We start from the raw sequence: 21,102 nt of genomic DNA, 5'->3' as shown, positions 1-21,102 counted from the left end.
ATGTAAATATGTTGTAAGGTAGATGTTTTGTACAGGTTTCAATGATTGGGTAGATATGGTGTACAATGTAAATATGTTGTAAGGTAGATGTTTTGTACAGGTTTCAATGATTGGGTAGATATAAGGTACAATGTAAATATGTTGTAAGGTAGATGTTTTGTACAGGTTTCAATGATTGGGTAGATATGAGGTACAATGTAAATATGTTGTAAGGTAGATGTTTTGTACAGGTTTCAATGATTGGGTAGATATAAGGTACAATGTAAATATGTTGTAAGGTAGATGTTTTGTACAGGTTTCAATGATTGGGTAGATATGGTGTACAATGTAAATATGTTGTAAGGTAGATGTTTTGTACAGGTTTCAATCATTGGGTAGATATGAGGTACAATGTAAATATGTTGTAAGGTAGATGTTTTGTACAGGTTTCAATGATTGGGTAGATATGAGGTACAATGTAAATATGTTGTAAGGTAGATGTTTTGTACAGGTTTCAATGATTGGGTAGATATAAGGTACAATGTAAATATGTTGTAAGGTAGATGTTTTGTACAGGTTTCAATGATTGGGTAGATATGGTGTACAATGTAAATATGTTGTAAGGTAGATGTTTTGTACAGGTTTCAATGATTGGGTAGATATAAGGTACAATGTAAATATGTTGTAAGGTAGATGTTTTGTACAGGTTTCAATCATTGGGTAGATATAAGGTACAATGTAAATATGTTGTAAGGTGAATGTTTTGTTCAGTGTAGGTTTTAATAATTTGGTAGATGTATTTTACATGGTAGATATTCGATGTTTGGAGGATGCTTTGTGAAAAGGAAGATGATAATAAGATTTGAAAAAAAAAAGAAAATGAAATCATTTAGAAGAATAAACACATCGGTAAAGTTACTTGTAATGGAGAAATTGATACATCTTTAATCCTTTAAGCATCATTACTGAAGGCATTCCTGTGCTAAGATATATGATATAAAAAGTGATTTTTCATTGACTGTTTTCCAATTTGTAATCAATTCATAGAGGGTTAGATATCGTTCTAGTGATGTATAATCAATTTATAGAGGGTTAGATATCGTTCTAGTGATGTATAATCAATTTATAGAGGGTTGGATATCGTTCTAGTGATGTATAATCAATTTATAGAGGGTTAGATATCGTTCTAGTGATGTATAATCAATTTATAGAGGGTTGGATATCGTTCTAGTGATGTATAATCAATTTATAGAGGGTTGGATATCGTTCTAGTGATGTATAATCAATTTATAGAGGGTTAGATATCAATTTATAGAGGGTGATGTATAAATCAATTTATAGAGGGTTGGATATCGTTATAGTGATGTATAATCAATTTATAGAGGGTTGGATATCGTTCTAGTGATGTATAATCAATTTATAGTGAGAGGTATATATAATCAAGTTTATAGTAGTGGTACAGGATTTATCAGTGGTAAGTGATGTATAATCAATTTATGTAGGGTTGGATATCGTTCTAGTGATGTATAATCAATTTATAGAGGGTTGAGTTATGTAGTGGTCAGTGTTAGTGTATAGTTAGTGTATAATCAGTTTATAGAGTGATAGTTATGTAGTGGTATAGTCAGAGTTATGTAGTGGATATGAGTGAGTATTGTAGAGGTGTGAGAGTTATATATAGCAAGGAAACACAGGAATCACAAAATAAGTGGTTACAGAGTTTCCACAAGGAGATTCTGTACAAGCTAAAGCATTTAAAGCAAAGTGAGATGTAGTGGTTAGTGATAGTTATGTAGTGGCTAGTGAGATTTATGTAGTGGTAAGTGAGAGTGAGAGTTATGTAGTGGCTAGTGAGAGTTATGTAGTGGTTAGTGAGAGTTATGTAGTGGTCAGTGAGAGTTATGTAGTGGTTAGTGAGAGTTATGTAGTGGTAAGTGATAGTTATGTAGTGGTTAGTGAGAGTTATGTAGTGGTAAGTGAGAGTTATGTAGTGGTCAGTGAGAGTAGTGGTTAGTGAGAGTTATGTAGTGGTTAGTGAGAGTTATGTAGTGGTTAGTGAGAGTTATGTAGTGGTCAGTGAGAGTTATGTAGTGGTTAGTGAGAGTTATGTAGTGGTTAGTGAGAGTTATGTAGTGGTTAGTGGTTAGTGAGAGTTATGTAGTGGTTAGTGAGAGTTATGTAGTGGTTAGTGAGAGTTATGTAGTTATGAGAGTATGTAGTGGTTAGTGAGAGTTATGTAGTGGAGAGTTATGTAGTGAGAGTTATGTAGTGGTCAGTGAGAGTTATGTAGTAGTTAGTGAGAGTTATGTAGTGGTCAGTGAGAGTTATGTAGTGGTTAGTGAGAGTTATGTAGTGGTTAGTGGTTAGTGAGAGTTATGTAGTGGTTAGTGAGAGTTATGTAGTGGTTAGTGAGAGTTATGTAGTGGTTAGTGAGAGTTATGTAGTGGTCAGTGAGAGTTATGTAGTAGTTAGTGAGAGTTATGTAGTGGTTAGTGAGAGTTATGTAGTAGTTAGTGAGAGTTATGTAGTGGTCAGTGAGAGTTATGTAGTAGTTAGTGAGAGTTATGTAGTGGTTAGTGATAGTAATGTAGTGGTAAGTGAGAGTTATGTAGTGGTTAGTGAGAGTTATGTAGTGGTTAGTGAGAGTTATGTAGTGGTTAGTGAGAGTTATGTAGTGGTTAGTGAGAGTTATGTAGTGGTTAGTGAGAGTTATGTAGTGGTCAGTGAGAGTTATGTAGTGGTCAGTGATAGTTATGTAGTGGTAAGTGAGAATTATGTAGTGGTAAGTGAGAGTGAGAGTTATGTAGTGGTAAGTGAGAGTTATGTAGTGGTCAGTGAGAGTTATGTAGTGTAAGTGAGAGTGAGAGTTATGTAGTAGTTAGTGAGAGTAATGTAGTGGTTAGTGATAGTAATGTAGTGGTAAGTGAGAGTTATGTAGTGGTTAGTGAGAGTTATGTAGTGGTCAGTGAGAGTTATGTAGTGGTCAGTGAGAGTTATGTAGTAGTTAGTGAGAGTTATGTAGTGGTTAGTGAGAGTTATGTAGTAGTTAGTCAGAGTTATGTAGTGGTTAGTGAGAGTTATGTAGTAGTTAGTGAGAGTTATGTAGTGGTTAGTGAGAGTTATGTAGTAGTTAGTGAGAGTTATGTAGTGGTTAGTGAGAGTTATGTAGTGGTTAGTGAGAGTTATGTAGTGGTTAGTGAGAGTTATGTAGTAGTTAGTCAGAGTTATGTAGTGGTTAGTGAGAGTTATGTAGTAGTTAGTGAGAGTTATGTAGTGGTTAGTGAGAGTTATGTAGTAGTTAGTGAGAGTTATGTAGTGGTTAGTGAGAGTTATGTAGTAGTTAGTGAGAGTTATGTAGTAGTCAGTGAGAGTTATGTAGTGGTTAGTGAGTGTTATGTAGTAGTCAGTGAGAGTTATGTAGTGGTCAGTGAGAGTTATGTAGTAGTTAGTGAGAGTTATGTAGTGGTCAGTGAGAGTTATGTAGTAGTTAGTGAGAGTTATGTAGTGGTCAGTGAGAGTTATGTAGTGGTTAGTGGTAAGTGAGAGTTATGTAGTGGTTAGTGAGAGTTAAGTAGTGGTTAGTGAGAGTTATGTAGTGGTTAGTGAGAGTTATGTAGTGGTTCATGAGAAATTAAAATTGTTGTAAAAACAAGAGTGTTGAAAGCAAAACTAACTAAATATTTCAATTTCATTTAATTTTGTCACAAAACGATAAAAAAAGTTTCTAATTTTTGAAAAAATTCACAATTCACTGGTTATCTTTAGCCAAACTTTGAACAAGCGAGGTCGGGTGCTCGGTAAACAGTTGTGACATGTTTCACAAGGCAGTAACTAGCTTCTAAAAACCACATCTTTAAAAGTAATAATATTTCATCGGCAACGAAAATTATGAAAGACAAGTTTAAACCACACAAGTTTTAGTAAATAACAAGATTTAAGATAAAAAAAGTTTTCCATTGAAAACATGAATACTGCATATCAACAATAAAGTGAAATGTTTCCTGTCCTGTTGAACAGAGTATTATGCAGGGTACATAGTATGTATCATGATCTCATGAGGATAAGTAGTATGTTTATAATCACATTTAAAAGCTTACTACTGTCAGTAGCTGTATACATATTATCATAAAAACGCCATATCACCAGGTAATATTATGGATGAACTCGACCAGCAGAAACAATATACAATCCTCCAGCCATGAGTAGACCGTAGCTGAAGAATTTATATGTTCAATCCTCTAGCCTTGATCACTACCACAGTAGACTGTTGCTGAAGGGTTTATATGTTCAATCCTCCAGACTTGGTCACTACCACAGAAGACCGTAGCTGAAGAATTTATATGTTCAATCCTCCAGCCTTGGTCACTACCGCAGTAGACTGTTGCTGAAGTGTGTATATGTTCAATCCGCCAGCCTTGATCACTACCACAGTATACTATTGCTGAAGAGTGTATATGTTCAATCCTCCAGCCTTGGTCACTACCGCAGTAGACTGTTGCTGAAGAGTGTATATGTTCAATCCGCCAGCCTTGATCACTACCACAGTATACTGTTGCTGAAGAGTGTATATGTTCAATCCTCCAGCCTTGGTCACTACCGCAGTAGACTGTTGCTGAAGGGTTTATATGTTCAATCCTCCAGGCTTGGTCACTACTGCAGTAGACTGTTGCTGAAGAGTGTATATGTTCAATCCGCCAGCCTTGATCACTACCACAGTATACAGTTGCTGAAGAGTGTATATGTTCAATCCTCCAGCCTTGGTCACTACCGCAGTAGACTGTTGCTGAAGGGTTTATATGTTCAATCCTCCAGCCTTGGTCACTACTGCAGTAGACTGTTGCTGAAGAGTGTATATGTTCAATCCGCCAGCCTTGATCACTACCACAGTATACTGTTGCTGAAGAGTGTATATGTTCAATCCTCCAGCCTTGGTCACTACCGCAGTAGACTGTTGCTGAAGGGTTTATATGTTCAATCCTCCAGCCTTGGTCACTACCGCAGTAGACTGTTGCTGAAGAGTGTATATGTTCAATCCTCCAGCCTTGGTCACTACTGCAGTAGACTGTTGCTGAAGAGTGTATATGTTCAATCCTCCAGCCTTGGTCACTACCGCAGTAGACTGTTGCTGAAGGGTTTATATGTTCAATCCTCCAGGCTTGGTCACTACTGCAGTAGACTGTTGCTGAAGAGTGTATATGTTCAATCCGCCAGCCTTGATCACTACCACAGTATACAGTTGCTGAAGAGTGTATATGTTCAATCCTCCAGCCTTGGTCACTACCGCAGTAGACTGTTGCTGAAGGGTTTATATGTTCAATCCTCCAGCCTTGGTCACTACTGCAGTAGACTGTTGCTGAAGAGTGTATATGTTCAATCCGCCAGCCTTGATCACTACCACAGTATACTGTTGCTGAAGAGTGTATATGTTCAATCCTCCAGCCTTGGTCACTACCGCAGTAGACTGTTGCTGAAGGGTTTATATGTTCAATCCTCCAGCCTTGGTCACTACCGCAGTAGACTGTTGCTGAAGGGTTTATATGTTCAATCCTCCAGCCTTGGTCACTACCGCAGTAGACTGTTGCTGAAGGGTTTATATGTTCAATCCTCCAGCCTTGGTCACTACCGCAGTAGACTGTTGCTGAAGAGTGTATATGTTCAATCCGCCAGCCTTGATCACTACCACAGTATACTGTTGCTGAAGAGTGTATATGTTCAATCCTCCAGCCTTGGTCACTACCGCAGTAGACTGTTGCTGAAGGGTTTATATGTTCAATCCTCCAGGCTTGGTCACTACTGCAGTAGACTGTTGCTGAAGAGTGTATATGTTCAATCCGCCAGCCTTGATCACTACCACAGTATACAGTTGCTGAAGAGTGTATATGTTCAATCCTCCAGCCTTGGTCACTACCGCAGTAGACTGTTGCTGAAGGGTTTATATGTTCAATCCTCCAGCCTTGGTCACTACTGCAGTAGACTGTTGCTGAAGAGTGTATATGTTCAATCCGCCAGCCTTGATCACTACCACAGTATACTGTTGCTGAAGAGTGTATATGTTCAATCCTCCAGCCTTGGTCACTACCGCAGTAGACTGTTGCTGAAGGGTTTATATGTTCAATCCTCCAGCCTTGGTCACTACCGCAGTAGACTGTTGCTGAAGAGTGTATATGTTCAATCCTCCAGCCTTGGTCACTACCGCAGTAGACTGTTGCTGAAGGGTTTATATGTTCAATCCTCCAGCCTTGGTCACTACCGCAGTAGACTGTTGCTGAAGGGTTTATATGTTCAATCCTCCAGCATTGGTCACTACCGCAGCAGACTGCTGCTAAAATGTTCATGGTCTTTCCAATCAATGACTGTGGTAATGCCCCACCAGATCCACTCCAGACACAGCTCCCGGTCACCGTCGTGTTCGTTTGTACCCAGACAAAATGCCGTTCAGAGGTAGGTTTGGACAACAGTACCTACAGAATATGTCGAAACTTTTCTCTGCTCTTTGACACATCACATCACTTTCCTCATCGCTCTCATCGTCTTCAATGATCGTTAGAGGATTCGTCTTAAGTGAGTTAACGGCATCCACGAGACTGGTATATGTCCTCCTGTTGAGACTGAGACTGGCGTCATACGGACGACTACTCAGAGCGTTTATATAATCTCCCTGTAACAAGTTAAAGGGACCGTCAGTACTAGTGACTTATATAATCATAATTGATATTGATAGGTCTGACAAAATTTCCCAGGTATATGTAACAGTCATCACCAAACGGCCTCTTTCTACGTCAATCTAGCTAATTTTTTATTTGTCTTTGTCATCTAGGTTAACTAGCATTAACTAGTTACTACTATCCATAGTATGTCACTTTATAAATACGGTTATCATGGAAACAAACAAATATGTAAACATGTCTTATGAATAGTCTCCGTCTCCATGGCAAAATCTGTATCTCCGCCACTTATAGGTAAACATGTTAAAACAAACAGACATTTACACCATTTCTTGTATTAAAATATATCGTGTCTTTTCAAAATGTAGATATATACCAAAATCTCTACACGGTCTTGTATATAAAGCATCTCGTGTCTATGGAAACAAGCAAAAATCTCGTGTCTATGGAAACAAAACAAAATCTCTACATGGTCTGGTATATAAAACATCTGGTGTCTACGGAAACAAGCCAAAATCTCTACATGGTCTGGTATATAAAACATCTCGTGTCTATGGAAACAAGCCAAAATCTCTACATGGTCTGGTATATAAAACATCTCGTGTCTATGGAAACAAGCCAAAATCTCTACACGGTTTGGTATATAAAACATCTCGTGTCTATGGAAACAAGCCAAAATCTCTACACGGTCCGGTATATAAAACATCTCGTGTCTATGGAAACAAGAAAAAATCTCTACATGGTCCGGTATATAAAACATCTCGTGTCTATGGAAACAAGCCAAAATCTCTACACGGTCTGGTATATAAAACATCTCGTGTCTATGGAAACAAGCCAAAATCTCTACACGGTTTGGTATATAAAACATCTCGTGTCTATGTAAACAAGCCAAAATCTCTACATGGTCTGGTATATAAAACATCTCGTGTCTATGGAAACAAGCCAAAATCTCTACATGGTCTGGTATATAAAACATCTCGTGTCTATGGAAACAAGCCAAAATCTCTACATGGTCTGGTATAGAAAACATCTCGTGTCTATGGAAACAAGCCAAAATCTCTACATGGTCTGGTATATAAAACATCTCGTGTCTATGGAAACAAGCCAAAATCTCTACATGGTCTGGTATAGAAAACATCTCGTGTCTATGGAAACAAGCCAAAATCTCTACACGGTCTGGTATATAAAACATCTCGTGTCTATGGAAACAAACAAAAAATTCTACTGGTATGTTAAATCTGCATTTCGTGTTTATTGATGTTAGCCGTTATCTCTACACACTCTGGTACTTTAACTTATCGTGGCTGTGTTGTGATATATAAAGATTTATATCTACAAAAACATACCGATATCTCAACGTGTTCAACTCCGTCTTCATGTTTTACAGACACAACAAAAACAACACTGGTTTGGCTCATTCTGAAATTAAAGTTAAAAAATATTAGCCACGAACTTTTTCCTTTTTCTCTATCAATAAATCTGATGAAACATCCTTCAGTCACAGACTTCCTCCCTTTTCTCTACCGATCAATCTGATGTAACATCAGTCACAGACTTCCTCCCTTTTCTCTACCGATCAATCTGATGTAACATCAGTCACAGACTTCCTCCCTTTTCTCTACCGATCAATCTGATGTAACATCAGTCACAGACTTCCTCCCTTTTCTCTACCGATCAATCTAATGTAACATCCTTCAGTCACAGACTTCCTCCCTTTTCTCTACCGATCAATCTGATGTAACATCAGTCACAGACTTCCTCCCTTTTCTCTACCGATCAATCTGATGTAACATCAGTCACAGACTTCCTGCCTTTTCTCTACCGATCAATCTGATGAAACATCCTTCAGTCACAGACTTCCTCCCTTTTCTCTACCGATCAATCTGATGTAACATCCTTCAGTCACAGACTTCCTCCCTTTTCTCTACCGATCAATCTGATGAAACATCCTTCAGTCACAGACTTCCTCCCTTTTCTCTACCGATCAATCTGATGTAACATCCTTCAGTCACAGACTTCCTCCCTTTTCTCTACCGATCAATCTGATGTAACATCCTTCAGTCACAGACTTCCTCCCTTTTCTCTACCGATCAATCTGATGTAACATCAGTCACAGACCTCCTCCCTTTTCTCTACCGATCAATCTGATGTAACATCAGTCACAGACTTCCTCCCTTTTCTCTACCGATCAATCTGATGTAACATCCTTCAGTCACTTGTAACCAACGACAAAACATAGATAATCTGTAGGTAGTATTGTACAACAGACACTTGTAACCAACGACAAAACATAGATAATCTGTAGGTAGTATTGTACAACAGACACTTGTAACCAACGACAAAACATAGATAATCTGTAGGTAGTATTGTACAACAGACACTTGTAACCAACGACAAAACATCAATATTTAGATAAATACGAGACATGATCTACCTTACGAGATAAGTTCCACAGCGCTCATTAATCAGCATTGCTGTTGCGTCTTCTCTCGTCATGTCGCCGGCGAACCAACTGTTTCAGAAAAATATAAAAGCTTACATCATCTTCTGCGACATCGGAAAAGTGACGGTAATAGATTATAACATGTTATTACTGTTAACAAGTAAATAAGTAACATATTTAAACTAAACACCAGCGTAAATAGTGGTCCCGCTCCTGGATAGTACAAGCCTATTTATGACACGCAGGGGAGGGGAGATATTGGTCTAGCTATTCAACACCAATCTGTTGTCGAACATCAATGAAAATTGTTGTCCTTTCGTCTACAGAATATGTATACATGGCGGAGAAATATTTGTTGTGTATCTAATTAAGTATATACCTTTGTACGTCTGGAAATCGAACAGAGGTCTGTCTATACGTCGGGGTAAGGGAGTCTGTCTGTACGTCAGGGAAAGGGGGTCTGTCTGTGCGTCGGGAAAAGGGAGTCTGTCTATACGTCAGGGAAAGGGAGTCTGTCTGTGCGTCGGGGAAAGGGAGTATGTCTGTGCGTCGGGGAAAGGGAGTCTGTCTGTGCGTCGGGGTAAGGGGATCTGTGTGTGCGTCGGAGTAAGGGGGTCTGTCTGTGCGTCGGGGAAAGAGGGTATGTCTGTTCGTTAAAGAGGAGGGATGAACAACTATGTTCACTAAGGGAATTTTGATAAATGTCCCCTGCAACCAAGTTGAAACCAACTGTTTGCCGAACGGTCATAACAATTTTGTAAACAATTTATTCCAAACATATACCCGTCCGTTTTTTACAAGGCTAGTTATAAGAATGCATCGTTTTAATCATGTCGTCAAAATTTCAGATCATATATCAATATGAGAGACTAGGCCTACCGATTTTTTTTACGTCGAAACCTAACAATAGTGAGTGGTAACCAACACATACACGAGAAGGACGACTACATACATGTATACTAAATGGTTTTACAGTAATTACTAAGTACATGTTCACACAGGTATTTTCACTGCCGTGATCGTGCGATGGATAGGACTTTTCAAGATGGCGGACCAACGTAACACCGGAAGGTAAGCTCTGCTTTCAAACGGTAATATCCAGGCTAGGCTAGGTCTCGGTGCATTTTGTGATCATGTTACTAAGGACCGAGCCATCGCATGGTCAAAATTTCCTGTGCTTTTTTCTCCAATCAAGTTGCCGATTCCGTCACAGAAGATTGTCATTCGATTAGGGACTTATCTTGAATTTAACATTAAAACTCTGACTGAATTTATTCAATTGTTGTAGCTAGGGCTGATAGTTGAGCTCACATCCGCTTGGATGTAACAAATCGGCATGTTGACAAAGTCTACACACAGATTGCATTTCATTTCAAGTCTATCGTCATCCAAATAGATACGTACAACAATATTAGCACTATTTGCGAATCAGATACAATATGTGTCATGATCATAGTGAGTATATAAGTTATGGATACTACCGTTTGAAAGCAGAGCTCCATCTTGAAAAGTCCTATCCATCGTACGATCACGACAGTGATTTCATCTCCTACCATGGATCTGTTTCACCAGACACATATACGTGTATATACAAACGTTCTCGTCGTTTGTATGTTATTCCTGCAGAGAAAGGTTTTACATTGACTCATGGAAGAGGTTTGCCTGTCATTTATTTAGGAAAAAGCAAACGTCGATGTCTTTTCATTGGAATTGTATAAATGATTGCTCATTTCCTGTCAAACTGCCACACATCCTGACATCATTGTTACCTTAGTTTCTCTTTCCTGCTTGTGTCCTTAACAATGCTGGCTTCCTTGATGTGAGAAATCTGAAACAGTTGAGTTAGTGTAAAAACTATTGGACTTGTGATGTCAAACTGAGTAGTGAGCTGTTTTGAATATGATAATAGATTGTGGTAGATTTTTATAAACTTCATTTAACATGAGCAAATGCATAACACAGTGGTTTAAAAAGTGCAAGTTTGATAAAATTATGGGGAAGTTTTACGGTCGATCTCATTGAGAAAACTATATTCCTTTGTGCTATATAAAGTCAGACGCCTTTTGACGCTCGTTTGGTTGACAGGGGTTCCGTAACTATAAACATGGTTTTCATTTGAGAACAAGACATTACTTATATGGATTTACCAAGCTTTTCATAGCGGGTGTCGCATATGAAGCAGAAGACGCTTACACTGCCGGAACACCTGGTCTTATTATCCTTGTACTTTTTCAGGAGTCTCTGTGTAAATCTTTCTTTTGTGTATATTTTGTCACAGTTTTACTGACTTTGAGTTTGGATTATGGTTGTGTTCACATGGTGGTAATTGTTTAGGATATCTTAAGATCCTGAATGTCGATCTTGATGAATGGATGTATGGTAAATGAAAACAAAAATGTTCACTGAAAACTGCGATTTCGATATTTCACCGCAGCCATATGAAGATCCTGCATTTTTTGTCCCGATCTGTGTCCGGCCATCGAGCGGGTACAGCACAATCAACAAGCATCGTACATATGAAAACAAACCGAACCCAAACTGGATCTGATAAATTCCAAATGGATCAGAATACCTACACAGTGACTATCAATATTAACTTTGCAATGTCAGCGCACGAGATGTGGAATTAGCAAGTAAGTGTGCGGACGCGCTGTTTACTTGTGTGTTTTTTATACAATTGAGATTGCAGATAGCAGTCATGCTGGAGGATGAAGAGTGGCGCGGCTCAGGATATACACATGCACCTGACGTTCTTCTGGAATGAATTACGGAATTCAATGGATAACGACACTTGTGCACCTCCACATCTAAATTTTGACCTTTATTTCAATCACTTTGGATTTTCCTCAGTTGCCTTCTTTGCTTTAGATTTTAGTCCCTTAACATTAGTGACGAGGTCTAGTAGGACGAAACATATGTATAATACAGTATCAATAATTCATTGATTTTCTCGTGCAAGTCTTTTGTACAGTCTTTGTATTAAAAGGTGCTATCCACGTGCGTATCTTTTGTACAATCTTTGTATTAAAACGCGTTATTCACGTGCGTGTCTTTGGTACAGTCTTTGTATTAAAACGCGTTATTCACGTGCGTGTCTTTGGTACAGTCTTTGTATTAAAACGCGTTATTCACGTGCGTGTCTTTGGTACAGTCTTTGTATTAAAACGCGTTATTCACGTGCGTGTCTTTGGTACAGTCTTTGTATTAAAACGCGTTATTCACGTGCGTGTCTTTTGTACAATCTTTGTATTAAAACGCGTTATTCACGTGCGTGTCTTTGGTACAGTCTTTGTATTAAAACGCGTTATTCACGTGCGTGTCTTTGGTACAGTCTTTGTATTAAAACGCGTTTTTCACGTGCGTGTCTTTGGTACAGTCTTTGTATTAAAACGCGTTATTCACGTGCGTGTCTTTGGTACAGTCTTTGTATTAAAACGCGTTATTCACGTGCGTGTCTTTGGTACAGTCTTTGTATTAAAACGCGTTATTCACGTGCGTGTCTTTGGTACAGTCTTTGTATTAAAACGCGTTATTCACGTGCGTGTCTTTGGTACAGTCTTTGTATTAAAACGCGTTATTCACGTGCGTGTCTTTGGTACAGTCTTTGTATTAAAACGCGTTATTCACGTGCGTGTCTTTGGTACAGTCTTTGTATTAAAACGCGTTATTCACGTGCGTGTCTTTGGTACAGTCTTTGTATTAAAACGCGTTATTCACGTGCGTGTCTTTGGTACAGTCTTTGTATTAAAACGTACAGTCTTTGTATTAAAACGCGTTATTCACGTGCGTGTCTTTGGTACAGTCTTTGTATTAAAAGGTGCTATTCATATGCGTGTCTTTTGTATGTATAACTTGGAGAAAGACAAGGTATACTTACCTGTTGTAGCATGACACATTCACTGGGCCCGACCGGACCTAAAAACTTCACTAAACGTGCGAAGTTCTCATATTTAACCACCGCCGTATCATCTGTAACATAACCAAACCACTTTATCAGCCCCATGAAACAGTGATTTGTGTGGTCCCACTGTATTTGTTTTCATTTACAGTAATAATACGTTGAAGGAGACTTTATGTGAATTTATAGCAAATAAGGTCATCAATGGTCAAAGGTCGAATTAGTGATCAATATTCGATACCATAAAACGTTACTGAGAAATAATTTGAGGACGACGGATGGGAGATCATAAAAAAAGCTGACAAAGTAACACACTCAGATTAAATTAAACCTTAAAAATGTAATACTTACCATTAGGGCTACCTTAAATAAAGGCTGAAAGCGCCATGTTGAAAGCCTCCGTTAAATATTGTATTCAGCCAAAGGACTCACCTGCTAAATTTACCTTCAGAAGAGTTTTCAATAGATTTTCCACTTTGGAATCCTTAAGTAATTTTTTCGCACAAGAGAACTCTTTCAATTTTTCAATAAATTTCTCTAGGAACTGAAATGAAAGCAATTTTATTATTTATTGTTTTTTCAGAGAAACTGGTATATCAACGCTTTATCAAAGAAAAGTCTATTAACTTCCTTCCCGCAGAGTTCATAAGGCCACGTATGACAGTCGGTATACTACCTTCTCTGACATACTATAAACCCACGTATGACAGTCGGTATACTACCTTCTCTGACATACTATAAACCCACGTATGACAGTCGGTATACTACCTTCTCTGACATACTATAAACCCACGTATGACAGTCGGTATACTACCTTCTCTGACATACTATAAGGCCACGTATGACAGTCGGTATACTACCTTCTCTGACATACTATAATCCCACGTATGACAGTCGGTATACTACCTTCTCTGACATACTATAATCCCACGTATGACAGTCGGTATACTACCTTCTCTGACATACTATAAACCCACGTATGACAGTCGGTATACTACCTTCTCTGACATACTATAAACCCACGTATGACAGTCGGTATACTACCTTCTCTGACATACTATAAACCCACGTATGACAGTCGGTATACTACCTTCTCTGACATACTATAAACCCACGTATGACAGTCGGTATACTACCTTCTCTGACATACTATAAGGCCACGTATGACAGTCGGTATACTACCTTCTCTGACATACTATAAACCCACGTATGACAGTCGGTATACTACCTTCTCTGACATACTATAAACCCACGTATGACAGTCGGTATACTACCTTCTCTGACATACTATAAACCCACGTATGACAGTCGGTATACTACCTTCTCTGACATACTATAAACCCACGTATGACAGTCGGTATACTACCTTCTCTGACATACTATAACCCACGTATGACAGTCGGTATACTACCTTCTCTGACATACTATAAACCCACGTATGACAGTCGGTATACTACCTTCTCTGACATACTATAATCCCACGTATGACAGTCGGTATACTACCTTCTCTGACATACTATAAACCCACGTATGACAGTCGGTATACTACCTTCTCTGACATACTATAAACCCACGTATGACAGTCGGTATACTACCTTCTCTGACATACTATAAACCCACGTATACTACCTTCTCTGACATACAATACTAAATCAGTCCACGTATGACAGTCGGTATACTACCTTCTCTGACATACTATAATCCCACGTATGACAGTCGGTATACTACCTTCTCTGACATACTATAAACCCACGTATGACAGTCGGTATACTACCTTCTCTGACATACAATAAGGCCACGTATGACAGTCGGTATACTACCTTCTCTGACATACTATAAACCCACGTATGACAGTCGGTATACTACCTTCTCTGACATACTATAAACCCACGTATGACAGTCGGTATACTACCTTCTCTGACATACTATAAACCCACGTATGACAGTCGGTATACTACCTTCTCTGACATACTATAATCCCACGTATGACAGTCGGTATACTACCTTCTCTGACATACTATAAGGCCACGTATGACAGTCGACATACTATAAACCCACGTATGACCTTCTTCTCTGACATATGACATGACAGTTACGTGGTATGGAAGCGAACAGTGTTGAATAGTTTTTATGTTTTTAATAGTCAGCGATATCTTCTCCTTTGATAAGATAAAATATCATACGTAATATCCAATTGAATATCAGAGCTGGTTAGTGTACCTTGTAATGTCTTTGTTATAAACAAGGCTATTATTTGAGAATATGATATTATTTTACCTTAATTTACACGGCGGGTGTCGTCGACGTCACATGTCACACAAAAATAGAACATTTACCAATGGCATTATCCAGACAATCACGTTACTTTGATTTCGGAAAAGTACAAGGTAAATAAAACTAAATGATCCGGAAGAGTAAGCGACTGTTTTATCGACGATACCTGTCACGTATCTAGCGGTTCACATCATACCTTCTCGTGACAGCTGGATTCGTCCAAACCTTTCCGCGGGACACATTTCCAGAAGTCAATTGACTCCTGAGAATGGAGTTTAGATTCTATCACAGCACACGTCTCACCTAAACAGGGAATAACAAAGAGTCTACCTTTAACAAGAGATCCCAGATGGATTTTGGCGCCCACCATTGTTTGATTTTTCTATGCTATATGAAAGTTGGATCTTTTTTCTTCTTTTCTCTTCTCTGTTTTTGCTCGTAGTGATAAGACATTTGAACATTCCTTAGCAGAAATAGCGATGATAATCTTTACCCGCCAAATCCAAAATGGCCGCCTGGAAGCCAATTTATTTCTTCTGATCAGTCCAAAATCAAACGAGTTCAAGGAAAGACCAAAGGGAACATACGTATGAAATCTTAGAGATGTCCACTCAGTACTTCTTAAGAAATAACAATAGCAACCTTTACCAGGCAAAATCAAATATGACTGTCTGTCGGCCATTTTGTTTTTCTGGTTAGTCCCAAATTCAAACTGGCACAATTAGGTACATAAAAGAACCTATACATGAAATTTGAGAAAGATCAATAGAGTAGTTCTCAAGAACATGTGACATCAAACTTCCGAAGTGAAAATCCAAGATTGCCTCGGCAATTTTGTTTTTTCTATCAGTCCCAACATCAAACTGGCACAACTAGGGACCAAGGGAAACCTACAAATGAAATTTAAGAAAGATCCATTCCGTACTTATCAAGAAATAACAATAACAAACTTCATTGAAAACAAATTCTAGATGGCTGTCTGTCGGCCATTTTATTTTTTTTTATCAGTCCCAGTATCAAACGGGCACAGCAAGGGACCAAGGGGAACCTACATTATTATGCAGTTTGAGAAAGATCCACCCAGTTCCTCTCCAGGAATAGCGATAACAAAAATTGCTTACGGACGGATGGACCAAGGACAACGGACACAGAGCGATTTGAATAGCCCACCATCTGGTGATGGTAGGCTAATAAGTACCTACAACATGATGTTAAATAGTATCACAACATAGCATCATATGTATACGTCGGGTCTTACCACAGAGACCAGAGTTAACATGTCTGTCTACATAGCATCATATCTACACATCGGGTCTTACCACAAATACCAGAGTCAACATGTCTGTCTACATAGCATCATATCTACACGTCGGGTCTTACCACAAATACCAGAGTCAACTTGTCTGTCTACATAGCATCATATCTACACGTCGGGTCTTACCACAGAGACCAGAGTCAACTTGTCTGTCTACATAGCATCATATCTACACGTCGGGTCTTACCACAGAGACCAGAGTCAACATGTCTGTCTATATAGCATCATAACTATAAGTCGGGTCTTACCACAAATACCAGAGTCAACATTGTCTACATAGCATTATATCTACACGTCGGGCCTTACCACAAATACCAGAGTCAACATATCTGTCTACATAGCATCATATCTACACGTCCGGCCTTACCACAAATACCAGAGTCAACATGTCTGTCTACATAGCATCATATCTACACATCGGGCCTTACCACAAAGACCAGAGTCAACATATCTGTCTACATAGCATCATATCTACACGTCCGGCCTTACCACAAATACCAGAGTCAACATGTCTGTCTACATAGCATCATATCTACACATTGGGTCTTACCACAAAGACCAGAGTCAACATATCTGTCTACATAACATCATATCTACACGTCGGGTCTTACCACAAATACCAGAGTCAACATGTCTGTCTACATAGCATCATATCTACACGTCGGGCCTTACCACAGAGACCAGAGTCAACATATCTGTCTACATAGCATCATATCTACACGTCGGGCCTTACCACAGAGACCAGAGTCAACATTGTCTACATAGCATCATATCTACACGTCGGGTCTTACCACAGAGACCAGAGTCAACATATCTGTCTACATAGCATTATATCTACACGTCGGGTCTTACCACAAATACCAGAGTCAACATGTCTGTCTACATAGCATCATATCTACACGTCGGGTCTTACCACAAAGACCAGAGTCAACATATCTGTCTACATAGCATCATATCTACACGTCGGGTCTTACCACAAATACCAGAGTCAACATGTCTGTCTACATAGCATCATATCTACACGTCGGGCCTTACCACAAATACCAGAGTCAACATGTCTGTCTACCATAGCATCATATCTACACATCATATCTACACGTCGGGCCTTACCACAAAGACCAGAGTCAACATGTCTGTCTATATAGCATCATAACTATAAGTCGGGTCTTACCACAAATACCAGAGTCAACTTGTCTGTCTACATAGCATCATATCTACACGTCGGGCCTTACCACAGAGACCAGAGTCAACATATCTGTCTACATAGCATCATATCTACACGTCGGGTCTTACCACAAATACCAGAGTCAACATGTCTGTCTACATAGCATCATATCTACACGTCGGGCCTTACCACAGAGACCAGAGTCAACATTGTCTACATAGCATTATATCTACACTTCGGGCCTTACCACAGAGACCAGAGTCAACATGTCTGTCTACATAGCATTATATCTACACATTGGGTCTTACCACAAATACCAGAGTCAACATGTCTGTCTATATAGCATCATATCTACACGTCGGGCCTTACCACAGAGACCAGAGTCAACATTGTCTACATAGCATTATATCTACACTTCGGGCCTTACCACAAATACCAGAGTCAACCACATAGCAGACCAGAGACCAGTCAACATGTCTGTCTACATAGCATTATATCTACACGTCGGGCCTTACCACAGAGACCAGAGTCAACATTGTCTACATAGCATTATATCTACACGTCGGGTCTTACCACAGAGACCAGAGTCAACATTGTCTACATAGCATTATATCTACACGTCGGGTCTTACCACAGAGACCAGAGTCAACATTGTCTACATAGCATTATATCTACACGTCCAGAGTCAACATGTCTGTCTACATAGCATCATATCTACACGTCGGGTATTACCACAAAGACCAGAGTCAACTTTGTCTACATAGCATTATATCTACACGTCGGGTCTTACCACAGAGACCAGAGTCAACATTGTCTACATAGCATTATATCTACACGTCGGGTCTTACCACAGAGACCAGAGTCAACATTGTCTACATAGCATTATATCTACACGTCGGGTCTTACCACAGAGACCAGAGTCAACATTGTCTACATAGCATTATATCTACACGTCGGGTCTTACCACAGAGACCAGAGTCAACATTGTCTACATAGCATTATATCTACACGTCGGGTCTTACCACAGAGACCAGAGTCAACATTGTCTACATAGCATTATATCTACACGTCGGGTCTTATATTTATTCCTATGAACCAATGTAATCTTAACGGGTTATTTGTAGCACCTTGAAGGAAAACCAGTAAAATTTTTAATAATCCATCAAAAATATCCTCAGAGCCTATTAATGATATAATTAGTTCTGAGAACCTTAGGTGTACTACAGAGTGCATTGTTTCGTTCAATGACAAATAAAGAAAATAGTCCAAACTACAAAATGATATTAGTTTTGAGACAGTTTGAACTGCTGGAAATTCCTATCTCAATCATGTATCAAAAATATTACAAATTCAAACAATTCCAAACATGAAAAATGTTTTAATTTTTGACCCATTTTTAGATATGAGAACTTTTCGTGGAAGCGATGTTTATATCATTTGGCGCAATAAATAGAGAGAGACATTGGTAAAGATTTTAGATAAGTCGAGAACACGTCACAGACTTACAGTGATAGTCTGGAATGGCTGAACAACGAGACCCCACGGACGAATTCAGATCACTGGGAGCAAGAACGTCGTGTGTGAGGTCAGTGTCAGTGACTTGTTCTGATTGATTTTGTTCTAGATATTCCTTCACGCTTGTTTCTGAGGATACACTATTTGGAAAAAGAGACAGTGCCGCAAAACCCGCCGAGGAAAATGCAGGTATAGAGTTGTTTGTCTGGAATCTTTCTGTGGGTTGGTAGTCCTCGATATTACCTATGAAGCATACACTCGGATCACTCCCTCCCGAAGTGTCTTCCGACTGGATAACCGTCCAACTAACATCATTCTTTTCTATTCGTGTGTCATCTTTGTCAATTCCACTTACAGGACGCTCGTCGGTCAGGTTATCTCCCCTTTCTGCTTGCTTAATCAGCATTCCATTTTTTTCTTGTGACACCGAACTTTCCACCTCGTCAGACCGCCCGTCCCAGTGGGCCATATCACTTACGTTGTACAGTCCTCTGAAATCATCGTAAACAACAGAAATGTTGAATATTAATGAGATACGGTGTGTGATAGCTCACCTGGACAAAATAACAGAAAATCGACTTTTATTTCTGCTTTTTAACGTTAATGTTGGTTAACTTCTCATTTACTTTGCCGACAGTGTAGACATTCAGAGAGAAACTGGAAAAACTGATTTAGTTTAATGTTATTTTAGTTATATTCCACTGTACATGTGGGATGTGGGAAAACCTTCTCCGGTGTTTAAACAAACAGCGTCTACGTCATTTCTAACCAAGTGGCCAATTACGTTAGATAATGCGTACTTTTAATTACCTACAGTCTACAATGATTTTTACGCCCTGAAGTATTTCCAAATGTACCATGTCTATTGACTGCAATGGAAGTAACAAAACAGAACCTGCAATCACGTCAGGATTGGCGAACTAAATATGTTATTAAAATGAGGTTGACATATTTTATGTTAAACTTAAAAATGTATACACTTTGTAGACATCACGACTAAACGCTTTGTTTTGGTCGTGTACAACATATTTCCTGTAAAGACGTGTTAGGGTTAGGGCAATGTTTCGCGACATGTATTTAAACAGCTTGTCCTAAAATAGATTTGCTAACTATAGATTTTAACAAAGGCTTGGAGCTTATACAGTGCAAAAAGATACTCCGAGAGACATGTGCATACATGTATTCAATAACTCACGCAATGACTCGTAAATAATATTGACATGCCTACCAGCTCTCCCTACAGGAGGAAAACAACGTACCATAACATGGTGTTTACAAGACTGTCACATATGTTTCAATATCTACTAATTTTACTAAAGAAGTCGAATTGTGTTTCGGCTTTCAGGAACTCCTCAGCGTTTATCATTACATTCCAACGATAATAGCGATTAACACGAAACAATAAAACGTAACTGTTTGAGGCGTGCACTTCATCTGTAATATTCATGTAAGTTTACATCTACACACGGTGTATTAAAATCTAACTCTATAGACTTGTCACTAGCAGATATATCATTCCGAAGTCACCGCTTATCGCTGAAGCTAAATATGTATATATATATACCTCACCTTGGATGTGGTGTCACTCAGATCTGAAAATGGAAATGGGAAATCCCAGGTGTAAAATTCTACTGTTCAAACTCATAATGTCAGCTACCGTAATAACTCAGTCGTCTGCTTCTGTAACCGGAAAGATATCTTCGCCTGGCTTAGATGTAATAATACACCAAAAATAGCTGTGACGTCAGAGTTCAGAGAATCGTTGATTATTCATTACAAATATAGTGTTACACAGTCATCGTTGTCAGAGTAAATTTGAAACAAGGTCATCAAAATAAGGAACAGTAT

At 38.9% G+C, this 21,102-nt stretch overlaps 2 protein-coding genes across 2 annotated transcripts; both read right to left on the bottom strand.

The window, feature by feature from the left end:
- Positions 1 to 4,217: 4,217 nt before the first annotated feature.
- Positions 4,218 to 6,314, bottom strand: LOC132543734 (uncharacterized). Its single transcript, XM_060207256.1, has one exon. It carries the CDS (start codon positions 6,312 to 6,314, stop codon positions 4,218 to 4,220), a length of 2,097 nt encoding a protein of 698 aa, XP_060063239.1.
- On the bottom strand, positions 6,274 to 20,881 carry LOC132543781 (uncharacterized). The gene is made up of 9 exons (XM_060207304.1): positions 20,824 to 20,881; positions 19,246 to 19,745; positions 15,456 to 15,562; positions 13,418 to 13,529; positions 12,965 to 13,056; positions 10,857 to 10,915; positions 9,079 to 9,156; positions 7,991 to 8,063; positions 6,274 to 6,637 (listed from the first exon to the last, which is right to left on the bottom strand). Exons 2-9 carry the CDS (start codon positions 19,721 to 19,723, stop codon positions 6,377 to 6,379), a joined length of 1,260 nt encoding a protein of 419 aa, XP_060063287.1. The 5' UTR covers positions 19,724 to 19,745; positions 20,824 to 20,881; the 3' UTR covers positions 6,274 to 6,376.
- Positions 20,882 to 21,102: the final 221 nt, after the last annotated feature.

Source organism: Ylistrum balloti, unplaced genomic scaffold, assembly GCF_031769215.1.
Source record: "Ylistrum balloti isolate Yb309-2 unplaced genomic scaffold, AGI_CSIRO_Ybal_v1 Utg369764, whole genome shotgun sequence".
NCBI classification, from domain to species: Eukaryota; Metazoa; Mollusca; class Bivalvia; order Pectinida; family Pectinidae; genus Ylistrum; species Ylistrum balloti.
Note: the sequence above shows the minus strand (reverse complement) of the source record. Positions and strands in the feature narration are given on the sequence as shown.

Coding starts and splice junctions, on each gene's coding strand:
- LOC132543734 (XM_060207256.1), bottom strand. CDS start 6,314: ATGAACATTTTAGCAGCAGTCTGCTGCGGTAGTGACCAATGCTGGAGG.
- LOC132543781 (XM_060207304.1), bottom strand. CDS start 19,723: ATGGCCCACTGGGACGGGCGGTCTGACGAGGTGGAAAGTTCGGTGTCA. Junction 13,057..13,417: donor TCTGAAGGTAAATTTAGCAG/GTGAGTCCTTTG, acceptor GTTATGTTACAG/ATGATACGGCGGTGGTTAAA. Junction 8,064..9,078: donor TGTGGAACTTATCTCGTAAG/GTAGATCATGTC, acceptor CTTTAATTTCAG/AATGAGCCAAACCAGTGTTG.